The sequence below is a fragment of the Ambystoma mexicanum genome, chromosome 6q (assembly GCF_040938575.1).
Source record: "Ambystoma mexicanum isolate Mex_15411 chromosome 6q, UKY_AmexF1_1, whole genome shotgun sequence".
NCBI lineage: Eukaryota > Metazoa > Chordata > Amphibia > Caudata > Ambystomatidae > Ambystoma > Ambystoma mexicanum.
The window spans coordinates 154471508-154486928 of record NC_090937.1 but is presented as its reverse complement, the minus strand read 5'-3'; the positions used below and the strand labels follow the sequence as shown (position 1 = coordinate 154486928).

Sequence of the window (15421 nt, the reverse complement as noted above, 5' to 3'; positions counted from 1 at the left end):
GAACCGTAGCACGAAAGGCGTTTTGCATGATTTTTCGTACGTTCCTAGTCATAAGATATAGATGACTGTTCGTCAGTACGGATGATATTATGGTGATCCGTCTCAAATCATACAAAGTGATGATCTGACCAGATACATTTGTCCACTTTAATATTTAAGATAGGAACATTTTTAGATATGACCCAGTCTAATGTGTTGCCACTTATGAGTGGGAACCTTAATATGCTGCATAAAAAGTAATGAAGGACTCAGCGAGGGAAGTAGAAGTTCCATCTGATAAATCATTAGCCTATAGGTTAATATGACCTATAATAGTAGGAGAATGTGGCAAACAAGAGTTGCCAACAAAAGCCAATATTTGCTCTTCAAAGAGGCTCATGGGTAGGAGGTCTATAGAGTAGCAATAGATTGAGTGAGGATATTGGGTTGAGGCTAAGTTTTAAGAAAAAGCACCCCACGTTGATCGTAGACTGTAAAGTACCTTTAGGTTGACAAAGTGCAGCAGATGGCTTCTGTTCCTGTGCCTCAGTCGTGCGGACAAAAGGACTTCTGGGGACTCCTGCACTACAATGGGACAGTCACCGACCGCAACCGGCAATCTTCAAACAAGTCGCACTTCAGTGTTTCAGCTTCTCGCGTCTACCGCAAATGGCAACACCGCAGTTCCTGGCTGTCAAGATGGGATTTCCTTGCATCTGGTGTCCAGCACTCTGAGGTGGCTCAGGCTCAGTCTGTCTTGCTTCCTGGGAGTCATGAGTATCTTCCTGGAGCTCTTGGCCAGCTTAAAAGCAACGCACACAATCTGGTGTTCCTCTCCCTGGCTATTCGGTTCCTGCAGCGACTGCAGTGGAATTTCAACCAGCTTCGAGAGGATGTCCAGGTGGCTTACTTTGGAGTTGATTGGTCCCGTCAACTCAGAGGGAGATGTCGTCCTTTGCGGGGATTCACTGTTGATACGAATTTGGAGCTTCAGCACAGCAGCAGGGCTTCACCTGGCAAGCCAACGGTCCAAGAGTTGCAGCAGGCATCTTCCAAGTTCTTCTTCGGATTCCTTTGTCCAGTGGACGACTCTGCCTTCCAAGCCAAAAAGCCTTACCTTTTATGCAGGTTTCTCCCTTTAATTCCAGCCTAGCTGTCAATCGCCCAGCAGGGTGGCTGTCCTTGCCGTATAGCCAGCCGGCCCATCACTTAAGAGCGCATTTCTGTCTCCTAGGAGACTAAGCAGAGTTTCGGGCATCTCCCTCCCTCGCTCCCTGACCCCACGGACACCCTGGAGCCAGAGGCGGGCTTCACTCGTGACCTACCAAACAAAACGAACAAAGGGACCAAACCTGGTTTGGTGCTCAGATTAAATCTCTAAGGACCTTTCCACAAAGAGATGGTGAAAAAATACCAGGCAATTTTGACAAAAATGGCACCCATGGGTGCTTTATTGGAGCTTTGAACACAGCCTGCGGTAAAGGCACACCACGGTAGTTAAAATCTGCCAAATCATAAGATGGCTGCCAGAGGGGCTTAGGGAGAGGGCAATCATTGGTTGGTGGCAGTATGACCCAGAGCTTAGTGATTGGTTTATAGGAGAAAGACAGTTTTTATAAACTCACGTGAAACTGTTTTTTCTTTTAACGAGAATACCTAGCCTGACGTGGCATATTCATGAGCATGTGACTCCATTCCAGACCCATGCTGGAGAACAAGAGTTACAGATACCTTTTCTTTTAAGAAGAAACAAGTTAGTTATTTAAACCTTAAGAGAACTGTAAAGGATTTCTGAGACACTGCACTGAAGGTGCTGTGTCACCATACAAAATGTAGATGCCTATGGAGCTTGTCAGACTCCAAAAACAAAGGAAACACATAATCCAAATCGGATCAATACACATAAGCGAGTGAGAAAAAGGGCTCACTCACTCAGGGTTAAAATTAAAAAGTCCTAATGACCAGCAAAAGAGCTATGTGTATCTAGGGTTGAAGGGAATTAGCACAGAAATGAGAATTCTCACTAACGAGGAACACTAAGATGGCGCAAATACAATAAATCGGCCATTTTGGTTAAATATGCATCCATGGGTGCCTTTACCGGGGCTGTGAAAGCAACCTGCGGTAAAGATGCACCGGATTAATAAAGGTTTTCACTGCCACCAGCCATTGAAGTTAAGTTTATCATTGTAACATAAATGTCTCATTTAGATTGAGAAAGGGGATACTCTGTATCTCACCAGCTCTCCACATAAGATGTGGGGGTGCTGGACTCAATAAATGTAAAATGGATCCAAAGATCCTTTTTACCCCTGGTAACTTTAGTTCTCACAAGCTTAGCCAGAGAGAGGCAACCCAGCAACAATATGCTCTTATTGCATTAAGTTGTCGTTGGATAACTTTTAAAAGACTATGGAGTGTCTAAGACTCCCATAAAGAGTAAAAGATTGAGTGTGGAAAAAGGTTGCCCCTCAGAGGTATAAGGAAAAATAATCCACCAGTAAAATAGAAACGTGCTAGGGTTGACACAGTTCAGGAAGATTTCAATACTATGACAATCTTACCCAACACTGCGGTACGGCGGGTGGGCATTAATAAGTTTCCTTCCCCATTCACGTACCTTTTTCGTAATGCTCAGTTTACACTGAGGGAAGAGCAGGGAGCCTTTACGCGATGGGAAGCCGCTGGATGTCAGAAGATGGGCGATATGGTGGAGGGCCGAGAGATTAGAACATTACAACAATGTAACCAGCGATTTGCTATATGAGAGGAAAGGACTAGATATGCACAATTAAGACACTGGCTACAAGCTCTGAGAAATAGTCAAGAACGCTATATATGTTCACGGTCACACCGTACCACTAAGCACCCCAATATTGCAGGAGCAATGGCAGGTGTGAGACAGAGGATTCCCAAACTTGAGAGCACTCCAGATCCAAGAGATGAGCGTCAAGATAATTGTGCAATGGCACCCAACACCCGAGAAATTGTATAACTTCTACTCGTAGGTGTCCGGGGAATGTTGGAGGGGATGTTCAACACATTGGGATATGGGGAATTTATGGTAAGCATGCCCAATTTTGAGACTGTTCTGGATCAGTGTCAATGAGGTGATGAGCCCAAAAGTGGAAACAGGCGATGGTCCCACAGAGAATGAATTGTTAGCGAAGATTTGGCACTGTCTCAGAATGGGTGATATATGTGGTTCAAGGGGACCAGAGGAAATCTTTTTGGAGGAAATAAAATGCCGGGCCAGTCTTCCTTTATCGAGTGAACTGGTGTCCTCAAAGAATCCGTCTGTTAGAATTGTTTTGAAGATTGTATTGTTTGATGTTGGGAATGGCGGTAGGACGAAGCTAAAAGATGGGCGGCTGTCTGGCGGTGGAGAGGTGGGATTGGCAGGGAAGGATGTTTGTTAAAATGCCAATAAACACCTTAAAAAAAAAAAAACAAATCGGAACAGTATTTGTAAGGTGTTTTGAGGACCTGAAGTTCGATACTATTGATATCCTGTGACAAGCTTTACAGATGTGATCATCTTTACCAATATTGATTTCAGGATATTTTGTAAAGTATTTTAACCCAAGCATTGATTTTTGATTTTAGCCAGAGGGGATATGGAGCCAAATGAAATGGACAACAGACGTGTATTTCGGTATCCAGACAGCCACCAGCTTTTTGTTGGCAATTTGCCGCATGACATTGATGAATGCGAGCTGAAAGACTTCTTCATGAGTAAGTATTTTGTAAAGCAATGTTTACTGAGACAGAATTGTTTTTCACATGTTTGAATTCTCCAGTTTTTATTGGGCAAGCTGAATCTTTGTAGGTCGTAGCATGATGCATTGTTTAGCTTTTAGTGCTACCAGTAGTCCGGTTGGTGTGAATTGCTTTAATATAAACATTTGAAGTTCCTAATTCTGCCCCCTCCACACACCAACCTTAATATCCTTTGGGTATAAGAAAGCTCACCTCTTGCTCCAAGATCAAACAGACTGCAACATCTTCATGGTCCTGCTTGAAGTAACCTTGGATGCTTTGGCTGCCCCCATCATGTGACATACATCCTTTCTATGTATAGTTTGTTGGGGTTGTTTTTCTAAAGTCCAACTAAGAGCTTCATAAAACCGTACATCTGTTAGGCAAGAATTGATGTAATAACCCTGTGAGAGACTACACAATCCATATCCTGTTGGTATTGGATAACCCACCTTTTGGTATAGGCCTATTCTTTTATTGCCTTCCCTTAAATTTTCCACTACATAAGCATTTTACCAAGTGCAAAAGTGATCTATAAATGCCATTACTGTCCTAGTAATTGAAGTCACACCAGGGTGTAGGAAGCATGTATGACTCATCTAAAGAGTATCTAATTGCTTATCTTGATTCTGTGAACGTGTTATGAAGTGTTTCTATTGTTGCACATTGCCCTTTTAAAGAATGCTTATTTAAAACGCAGTTAAATAATTTTACTAGACAACTGAGTGTGTGTTATTTGGATACTTGTATTTGTGGGTTTCAATGCTACAGCTCTAGAGCTGTTAGGCAAGATTGTATGCTGTACCCTTTGGGTGCACTACAATAACCCTGACGACCTGGCAATAGGGACCCAACCTTTGGTATAAGTCTGTACTACACAGGTTGGTAGTGTGGCTGAGCAGCCGGGCTTATCTCAAGAGGGGTCAATGTGAGCAGTAATGTTGTAGTTTCACAGTAGCAGTTATTCAAATATACACTTACACTCATTGTTTCTTGATAAAAACAATTTATTTCAGTCAGTTGTATAAGCCTACTTCAGAAGGGAGCAATATATAACAATTAAAATACACTTAAACACTCTTTAGTTTCTCTAAATCAGATGATGCTCATTGGGGACGGCACACACTTCCTACACCCTCAGGTGACTTAAATAGCTATGACTGGGAAAATTGATTCATCACTGGTACAGTTAGAGCAATACTGAGTTTGGTGTAAAAGATAGAAGTGAGGAATAAAACAAAGGTTGACAAATTCACAAACGGCGAAGTACCTTTAGAAAACCCTTCTAATGTCAAATAACTTCCAATGTCAAATAACTAACACTTTCTGCGGAGAAGATGAAGCACAGAGTCAAAGGTAAGAGTTCCCTTCTTGAAGGTTTCCGGAAGATTCTTTGAGACCTACTCCGCGGGGACATGGCTGAAGATAAAGGAGACTTGACGCCTATGTTCAGGATCTGCCCTGGATGTGGACTACAGAACATTTTCCTGGACGATGGGCACTCCCTGTGCCTTTACTGCCTACATTCCGACCAAACGCAGGTGGAGACCTGTGCATTCTGCAGGATATGGTGCGTCGTACCATGAAGGACCGTCACAAGCAGGGCTCTGAGTGGCTCCAGACGACGATCCCCGGGCAGCAAGCCTCACCCAGCAAGAGGAAAGCTGAGTGGTCTTCGAAGACCTTTGATGGCGCGACGGGGGCCCAACATAAGGCAAAGCAACGCAGGCACCAGGAGCGCCATGGGACGGGCTTCTCAGCGGCCAGGTCGGGAACAGCATCTCCGGCACCTTTGACCAAGAGCCAACGCTCTTTTTCAGCGAATAAAAGAAAGTCTGACCATCTGGGTAAGCTTCTGGAGAAGTCCCAGCTGACTCCGGAGAAAGCAAAGGGGGAGCAGGGCGCTGCCCCTCCCTCCCCCCCCCCCCCCCCCACCCGCACACAGTGAAGTCCTCAAGCGCTCCCAAGGTCGTGAAGGCCCAGGTTCACCTGGCGCAGTCCTCCCTGGAAAGAATGCTGGCGTCCCTAGTGAAGGCCGCGGACTCCCAGGAGGTGGCCCCCAAGACAGGAGTTTCTCTGCCTGCTCGGGGAATCGTTTTTTCTACCCATTAAGACACCAGTGAAGACATGCCATTCATCTCCCCTAGACCGTCCCCGCTGGTTGAGCAGAAGGTGCAGGGGGGTTGGTAGTCCTGCAGGGCTCAGACATCTCCGACGAGGAGGAGCTTTCTGGTCTGAAGGCCATACTGGATAGTGGATGTGGAGAGCGGCGAGGAAACCGAGGAGCAGCAGGGTGGTGAGGATCCAGAGGACATCACACCACTGCCATTGCTCCCGTTGCAGCCACCACAACAACCTCCACCACCACCAGCGGACGTGTCGGCGGACATCCTACAGAGATCTGGATGAGGATGCCCCTGTCGTTGGTGTGAGATCTCGCGGCATCTTGCCATCCTTCTCAGCCACCCCCTCCGAGGGATGATCTGGAACCGGATACAGTGACGGGTACGGCCAAAAGGAAGACCGTGCTGTCGATCCCTCTACTGGACATTTGGGACGAGGAGCTGTCCCTCATGAAGAACACGTCCTCAGCCCCGGCGAAGAGGGACCGGTACTAGAAGTAGTACAGGGTGCCGGACTCTGCACTCAAGTGTCTCGGGTCCCAACCGTCCCCGGACTCTGGTTGTGGCGGTGAAGTAGTAATCCTCTGGATCATCGGCATATACTTACACCTCCCCTGCCCCCAAAACCCCCCCAATCCCTCCGGCGAGGAAAAGAAGCAGGACGCCATGGGGCAACTGGTCATCTCGTCGGCTGCAACGACTACTAAGGCGGCCAATGCCTTGGCCATTGTGGTCCGTTATGACGGGGAGCTATGGTTCAAGATAATCCCGTCCTGGACTTCCTTCCCAACGACGAGAGTGCTGTTAGGCAGAATTGCATGCAGTACCCTAAGGGACCACCACACACAATTAGGACTACAACCTTTGTTATAAGTTTGTACCACACAGTTTGTTGGTAGCGAGCTGAGCAGCCAGTCTTATCTCAAGAGTGAATGTGAGCAGTACATGTAGTTACGCAAAGGACTTTCAATCACAGTGGTTCAAGTAGACATTTATACTCGAGGTTTCTTGGTAAAACACTTATTCATTTATTTACACAATCATTTATAAAACATTTTACTAGGAGAAGGCAACTTAATATTATAGACTGTACACTTCAATACAAAACTCTGTTTTTGAGACCGTTTGAGCTCCCTTGAAACAAAAAATAGCCAAATGGCAGTTCAGTTATGTAGCAGTGATCAAAAAGGACAAACGTAAGTAGAATAGATTATATATACTTTCTAGGCAGTGCAAATAGTTAACGTTCACCAGAATAGTTCAGTTCAAGTCAATAGGCCAGGCCAAAGTCAATGGGCTAGTGTTCTGGATAGGAAAGTGTGGTTCTGGTATCAAACGGTTAAGTCTTTGCCAAAGTTCTCAGTAGTTTAGGTGAAAAAGAAGAATAATTTGTGGGGTCACAAGCTGATTAGGCCTGCTAGTTGGGAAAGTTTCACAAACTTTCACTGCGGGAGTGGCATTCTCTCAATCGGGTTGGCACAGTACCTTTGAAGAAAACAAATGTTGCTGAAGTCGTTGTTCCTGGCAGTTCCTGCAGATCTCGCTATTCCTGAGCCTTAGTCCTGGGGACGAGGGAGGACGTTGGGGGACTTCTGCACTGCACGGGATCGTTGAAGAAAGCAAACAAAATGAGTCCGTTCAGTTTCCTGTAGCTTCAAGAACACAAACTGGTGTCCCTCTCCCTGGTTAATCCGAACCAGCCTTGAGAATGGTATCCAGGTGTTTTATGAGTGGATTGGTCCCACCAACTCGAGGAAGAAGCTGTCCTTGAAGGAGCTTCTCTGTCGAATGGAGTTTGGCAATTCAGACCTGCAGCAGGGCTTCACCGGGCAAACTAACGGTCCAGTGGTTGCAGCAGCCGTCCTCTTCCAGCTTGTCTTCGGTTCTTTCATGCCAGTGGTCGACTCTGCCTTGCAGTCCTGGAGACCCACCTTTTAAACAGTTTTCTCCTTTTCATTCCAGCCTAGCTGTAACTCACCCAGCACGGTGGCTGTCCTTGCCGGACAGTCAGCCAATCACGCCAGAGTGCATTTGGGTCTCCTAGGTGACGAAGCACAGGGAGTTTCGGGCACCTCCCTCACTTCCTTCCCACCTCAGACGCCAAGGGCGTCTTTCAGTCCTGAAGCCCAACAAAGGGACCAAACCTGGTTTGGCGCGCAGAGACAAACACTAGAAGGACCTTTCCAAAAAGAAAACCTGTTTAAACAAAGGGGCTTAAGGCGCCATCTTGAAAAACACTGCCACCAGCCTTTTCGATAGGAAAGGGTAGCATTTGACTGCTACATGAGTGTTTAGACACTGGGGATACTATGTAACCCCTCCAGCACTCCATTGTAAAATGGTGTGTGCTGAGTTATGAATTTGGGAAAGACTAGTGAAGTCAATTTCACTTTACATTCTCTGGGAAACAGTAGTTCATCCCAGAGATGGTTTCAAAACCTTTGGGAAGCCTAAAAGACATCCCTGTCACTGCATTGAGGGTGCTGTGTAACCCTCATGAAAAGAGGTCTATATAGTTATCTAAAACTCCATAATCTGATAACACAAATGTAAAACTTGCATCAAAACACATGAGTGGGGAAAATCTAGCAAAGTTGCTGGGGGTCTCTAAGGTGAAGGGAATTGGCACATTTCTGAGAATTCTCCCTAACAAGCGTAAGCACTGGAGATCCTGCAGGAAGGCGAGGTGGCATCGGACCATGCCATCACGGTGGCCACGGACATCGCAGACACTAGATTCCGTCAGATGAGCAACAGCGTTTGCCTTCGTCGCCGTTGGTTGAGGGCCACTAGCTTCTGCCAGGATGTACAGTCGAGGGTGTTGGACATGCTCTTTGACGGGGACAACTTATTTGGCAAGACAGTGGACGAATCTCTTCAGGCCAGCAAGGCGTATACCGAGACAGCACGGGTTTTGGGCATGCTCCAGCAGCGACGGCAGTCCTTTCAGACCTCCGGAAAAAAGTCTCTGGGGTACTCCAAAGGTTTCGGGGGTGGCACATCATCCTATCGTCAACAGTCCCGCTTGTCGGCTCAGGAAGCCTACAGGGGCTGCAGCAGGTCCAGAGGCGGTGGTCCCCAAGGTGGCGCCCCCACAGTGAAGCTGGATTGAACCAGCAGCGACGTCTGGGCCCCCACCCGCGCACCTCTTTGGGAGGCCGGCTGGCGAACTTCATCAGCGTGTGGAAGTCCATCTCCACCGACTGTTTGGTGCTGGATGCCCTGGAATTTCAACAGAAGTGCCCATACATTCCACTGGTGGCCAGGAAGGAAAATCACATCCCTCAACTTCTGCTGGAGGTACAGGGCCATGCTGGAGAAGGGAGGGATGGAACTTGTCGCAAAAAGGCTCTCTGGCTCCGGAGTGTACTCCCGGTACTACCATGTCAGAAAGACTGGTGGTTGGAGACCATACTAGACCTCCGCTGCCTCTAGTACATCAGGTCCCAGAAGTTTCGGATGGTCGCCCTTCAGCACGTGCTGGGACAACTGGAAGAAGGGGATTTCCTATCGTCACTGGACCTGGAGGATGCCTTTTTCCACATCCCCATCCACAAGGGGTCCAAGGGCAGCATTACCAATTCAAGGCCTTCCCTTCGGATTGAAGTCGGCGCCAGGGGTTTTCACCAAGTGTCTGGTGCGGTTGCGCCTGCAGGGATTCACGTCTATCCCTACCTGGACGATTGGCTCATCCGAGCGAAGTCAAGGGAGACCGCCGTTGAGCACACGGCGGGACCGTCCGGCTACTCACGGAACTGGGTTTCTCGATATACTTTGCAAAGTCCTGCATGGTGCCATTACAGGAAGTGCTGTTCCTGGGGTCCCGGCTCAACACTGTTGTGCCTGGCGTCCCCGTCAGAGGGAATAGCGGCCATCCTGGGCAAGGTACAAAGGCTGTTCACCCTGAAGATCGCAAAGGTGAGGTCCATCAACTCCCTCCTCGGCATGATGTTGTTGTGCATTTAACTCGTGCCCCTTTGCAGGCTGCAGATGCGACCGCTGCAGGAGTTCCGCGACGCCCGTTTGATCCAAGTTTCAGGAAGCTTCGAGGATAGGATCACCCTCGAGTTTCCGTTGAGCGATTCAGTGGTGGGGTGTCTGCGCGCATCTGTCAGCGGCCGCGTATTTCCAGACCCTACTCATCAGGAGATGGTCACAACGGACGCACACCAGTCGTCTCCAAGCAAGAGGCCTGTGGCTATCGGAGAAGTTATTGCACATCAACGTTCTGGAGCTACGGGCCGTGTTTTGGGGCCCTCAAGTCTTTCCTTCCATCCCCCAAGGGCAAGGCGGTGCAGATCTTCAGACACCACCACAATAAAGCAGGAGGGGTGCACCAGATCCCCGGGGCTCTCCAAAGAGGCAGAGGACCTATGGCGATGGGCCGTCGTCCAGGAGATGTTACTCATGCCATTTCATCTGGCAGGAGTGAAGAACACAGTGGCTGATTCTCACGGCAGGAAACTGCGTTCGTGTCACGATTGGGAGCTTTAGCGGGACCAAGTGGATCTTCTATTCCGATGATGGGGGCAATCCCCAGATCAATCTGTTTGCGGCGACGAACACTAAGTGCCGGAGGTTCGCCAGCAGGTTTCCCCAGCCGGGGAGCATGGGGATGCATTCTCCTTCCGCTGGGATGGCCTGTTCCTCTCGTTCCCCCTGTTGCCATTGCTGCTGCGACTCATCAATCAACTCAGACGGTCCCGGCACAGGATGTTCCTCGTCGCACCGGCGTGGCTGAGATGGTACCCAGACCTTCTGGACATGTCAGCGTCCCCTCCAGTCAAGCTTCCGGCGGACGCAGATCTTCTCGCCAGGGAAGGACGTGCGATTCTGCCCCATGACACAGGGTCGCTGATTTTGCATGCCTGGCTCCTGCAGCGCTAGAGTTTGGATATGATCTTCCGACGGACTGCAGGGAAGTGCTCGCCAAGGCCAGGGCTTGGTCTACGCTGAAATGCTACAGACATAAATGGAAGAGGTTCGCCGTCTGGTGCCGCGTACAGAAACTCGACCCTCTACGGATTATGGCTCCGCAGGTGCTGCCGTATTTACAGTCGCTGGCCAAGGCTGGGTTGGCTCATGCTTCCATAAAGGTTCATCTGGCAGCTATCGCCCGCTACACCAGAACTCCGGGGCGGTCGTCGTTATGGTCACACGCCTGGTCAAGGAATTCGTGAACAGACTTATCCGTTCATTCCTGCCGGTGAAGGCTCCAGCCCAGGCGGAGCTCAATGTGGTGCTGACGTCCCCGATTACCCCCCCCCCACCCCTGTTCGAGCCTATGCATTCGGCACCACAGAAGTTTTTATCGTGGAAAACAGCGTTTCTTGTGCCCATCACCTCTGCATGACGAGTGGGAGAGATCCAGACCCTCTCCTGTAAACCACCTTACTTGACATTCCATGAGATGAGGGTGGTGCTACGGACGCACCCCTCCATGCCCAAGGTGCTGTCGGACTTCCATCTCAATGAGCCCTTGGTGTTACCGGTTTTCTTCCCGTCGCCGGCTGAGGACTTTGCACACGCTGGATGTGGCTAGAGCGCTGAAGTTCTACGTGGACCAGTGTTTTCGGAAGACATCACAGCTGTTTGTGAACTTTGGTCCTGAGACCAAGGGAAGGCCTGCTCCAAGGCTTCCATTTCCAGGTAGCTCTCCAGCTGCATCACCCATTGTCACTGGTTGGCAAACAGACCATTGCCTGGCTGTCCGAGAGACCATTCGACCAGAGCAATCGCTGCAACTACGGCGTTCCTGTCTGGTGTGCCCCTGCTGGACATCTGCAGGGCTGCTACGTGGAGGTTGATGCACCCCTTCACGAAATTCTACTGCGTCGACCGGGAGACCAGGGAGGAGTCCAAAGTCTGCCAAGCAGTGCTGCGCAACCTGTTCGCTTGAAGGTGAGCCTGGTAAGGACGTAAGAGATGCTTAATGTTGAGCCTTGCCACCGCCTGTGTTTGCATGTGTGCACTGCTACGTATTTATTCACGAGCATGTGAATCCAAGCCAGACCCCATGCCGGAGAAGGAACAAGTTACTTACCTGGAACTGTTCTCCAGCATGGGTCTGGCATAGATTCACATTCAAACCCTCCCGCCTACCCCTATGCGGGTCTTCCCTTGGGCCTACTGCCACATGCTACCAAATCTGAAGATGGCTGCCGGAGGAGGGACTTGGGTAGAGGGCAGTCATGGCTGGGGCAGTATGACCCAGAGACCAGTGATTGGTTGTTGGGAGGAAAACAGTTCAGAATTGAAACTGATTTTTTCTTTACCAAGGATTCCCAGCCTGACGGGGAATATTCATGAGCATGTGAATCCATGCTGGAGAACAAGTTACAGGTAAGGCACTTGTTCCATCTCAAATTGACCCCTCTTTGAGATGAGCCTCGCTGGTTGGGTTACCTATTGTCAAGAGGACAAGGCTGGTGTAGTCTCCTACAGGGTTACTACATACAATATTGCCTAAGAGGGAGCTGTAGTTCTCTCGGTTCGCCAGAGAAATTTACAAGGGGAGCCCCTAGGGTAACTTGGCAACATCAGGCACTTATTTCCAGAAAGTTGTCGGAGAACTTGAAATAGACACCATGGAGAGTCTAAAAAATAGAGTAAAAGATTCTGTGGGTGTGGAAAAAGGTTCCCACTCGCAGAGGTGCAAGGATACATAATCCACCAGTGAAGCAAAAAGTAAAGCAAAAAGTTCTGGGGTTGACACAGTTCAGGAAGATTTACCATTGCTATGAAAATCTTACCTAACAATTGCCAAGTACATTCTGACTCCCTCATCCAATAAAACTGCTTTGCGAGTATATCAAACGATAAGGAATATGTGGGAAGACACAATCCATTCAAAGAACAAGTTACTTATCCCTGGTAACATTATTTTTACGGGGTTTTCCTCCTCCGTATTCCTGATCACCCCTCCCAACCTACCCTGCAGTAGAATTTCCATTTGAAGCTAAACTGGATATTGGAAATATCTAAAGATGAGGAATACGTGGGAGGAACATAAAGTTGAAAAAGTTACAAGGGCTAAGTAACTTGTTCTACTGTTGACGCACACCAGAAATGACATGCAGATGGACAGGCAGTGCTAAAGCCTTTATTTGTCTCTTCCTTCAATCAGCCCACCACCTTCATCTGGTACTGCTTGCTAGTTTATGCAAAGCATGCGATTCCAAGCAGATCCACTGGCCTCAGAAGACCACGATTACATACCTGTAATCATGCTTGTATCTGCTTAAATTCACACATGCAACCACCATCCTCCCCACTTTGGCAGCAGAAGGTACCATAGACAGCACATTTTAAATGTTTGTTTTCAACACAATTCAACTTCCCTTTTTGAAAATCGCAACCAAATTACGGAATACTATGCACTAACCAATAGATGTCGGCCTATACAAAAAGTGAATCTAAACCGATTCAATCTTCAGAAAGATGAATATAGGTATGTAATGTTTGTCGTATAGTTACAGATGTGTGCACCTTCCCTTATTGTGATTAAAATATTTTCTGTAGTGTGTACCTTTAATTCTCATGCTTTCTGAAGGGTTGCCATGACTACTCATGCCATTTTACCATTTGGAAAGTCATGACCGTTGTAAGTAAACCAATTTGATAATATGTTGGTTTGGTACTTGGGGAGATTTTTCTTAAGCTCAATTTCTAACAGCCAGTGTAATGTGGTGATTTTGATCAAGCATTGCCACACCTGCTTGCCAAAGTTAGTCTGTTTTGTGCATGTTCTTATTACAGGTTGGGTAGAGGGCTTCTAGCTTTGAATGAAAACTTAATGTATTGCATGTAACTTTTACAAAAAAAATAACTAGCCACTCTATTTCGTCACAGCATATGGAAATGTAATGGAACTTCGCATCAATACAAAGGGAGTTGGAGGAAAGCTGCCAAACTTTGGGTTTGTTGTTTTTGATGACTCTGAACCGGTTCAAAGGATTTTACTTGCCAAAGTAAGTATTTTCAAAGTGGTATAAAACGGTTTCATGTTATATTAATTAGAGGCTACATTGGATGTATCCAGAGGGAGTGCCTTGGTGTTGGATTTCTTCTGTTTTCTACCTGTGAAGATGTAATTGATGCAGATTTGTCACTCATTTTACAAAGCCTATATTTTTCACCATTTTGTATATTTCAGGTTGTTCAAACTAGATTAAACTGGTGAAATAATCTTTGGGTGCACCGTAACTTATGTTCTCCATGGCGTCTGCCATGGATTCACATGCCCATGAATATTCCCTGTGAGGCTGGGAATCCTCCACAAATGAAAGTTTCACTTTAAAACTGTATTTCTCCTCTAAACCAATCGCTGTCCTCTGGGTCATACTACCCAATCCAAATGCAGCCTTCTCCTTAAGCTCAACCCCTGCTGGCCATCTTCAGATTTACAGTGCACGCTTCAGTGTTGGGAGTCCTCGTTGCTCCCGGAGCTATTCTGTGTTTATTCATCTTTTTTTTATCCAAAACAGCTGGAATAGTGACGGATTTGTGCATAATTATCTTTCGACGAAGGACAGATGCTGGCAGCAGGGATCTGCTTCCAGTGAAGATCTTCATCCACACTCTGGTAGTCATCGAAGTTTTGAGAAGACCCGGCCTTGGGCCTACTTCACTTCTCCTCCACTCATGGTTAAAAAGGCGTGAAGTCAAAGCCTCTTCAAACTCTGTGCAAAGTGTGGATTAGGCAATGTTTTTGTGGAAGATCAGCATCATGAATGCTTGTATTGCCGACATCCAGACCACGATGAGAGAGGCGCAAGCTGTTGTGCTGTGATTTCTTGGAGAGAAAAAGAAAGACCGCTGCAGCAGACGGTCAGCCTGACTGAAGTCGAGCAAGGCCACTGACTCAGCCGTGGGGGTAGAGTCAAGCCTCATCTAGGGCTGACCGGTCCGATGAGCAGTCTCCCTCCGAGAGGTTGAGATCCTTGGAGGACACCCTGCTCGCAGGGGTCAAAGAGAAGGCCAAGCTCCTCAACACTGTTTCCTACTGATGCAGGTCGCGAGTCAGCTAGAAGGCAATCACCAGTGACCTCTATGGTGAGCCTAACCTCAAAAGGGTCCTCTTCAAAGAGGAAGTCCCCAAACCTGGAAAAACTGTGTCCATGGACAAGTCAACAAAGGACAAGTCAAGGGCGGACTCATCGAAGCTGGCAAAGACCTCCCAGCATGCCAGGTCAACTGAGTCAACAGCACAGACAAAAAAAGCAGCGTCAAACTTGTCGTCGAAGTCGGTAAAGGAGTGGGTCAGCGGGGGAGGTGGCGGCCACTGCACAGGTGTCCTTACCCAAAGGCGAAATACAGCTGCAGAAGCGACTAAGCCAGTGGCCACTCCTGGGTCAGGGATGGACCCGGCGACTGCACGGACCTAGCAGCCTCCTGAGAGGGAGATGTTCCCTCCGGTGGAGCTTCCCCGGTATGTAGATCAAGGGACTGTCCCAGACAGAATGGAGCAGATCTCAAGTACCGACGAGGACAGTGATCTGGTGGATCTTTGTTACACAGATCACGACTCTGCTGGCTCTGTTCACCCTTGGGCATAGGGA

At 48.1% G+C, this 15421-nt stretch overlaps 1 protein-coding gene across 5 annotated transcripts in view; it reads left to right on the top strand.

Moving 5' to 3' along the window:
• G3BP2 (G3BP stress granule assembly factor 2) overlaps positions 1-15421 on the top strand; it is a 395323-nt gene that overhangs the window by 348047 nt on the left and 31855 nt on the right. For all 5 annotated transcript variants that reach the window (XM_069630575.1, XM_069630576.1, XM_069630573.1 and 2 more), the window contains 2 exons: positions 3586-3714; positions 13713-13831. In XM_069630575.1, coding sequence (XP_069486676.1) covers positions 3586-3714; positions 13713-13831 — 248 coding nt within the window. The remainder of the gene's footprint in view (positions 1-3585; positions 3715-13712; positions 13832-15421) is intronic.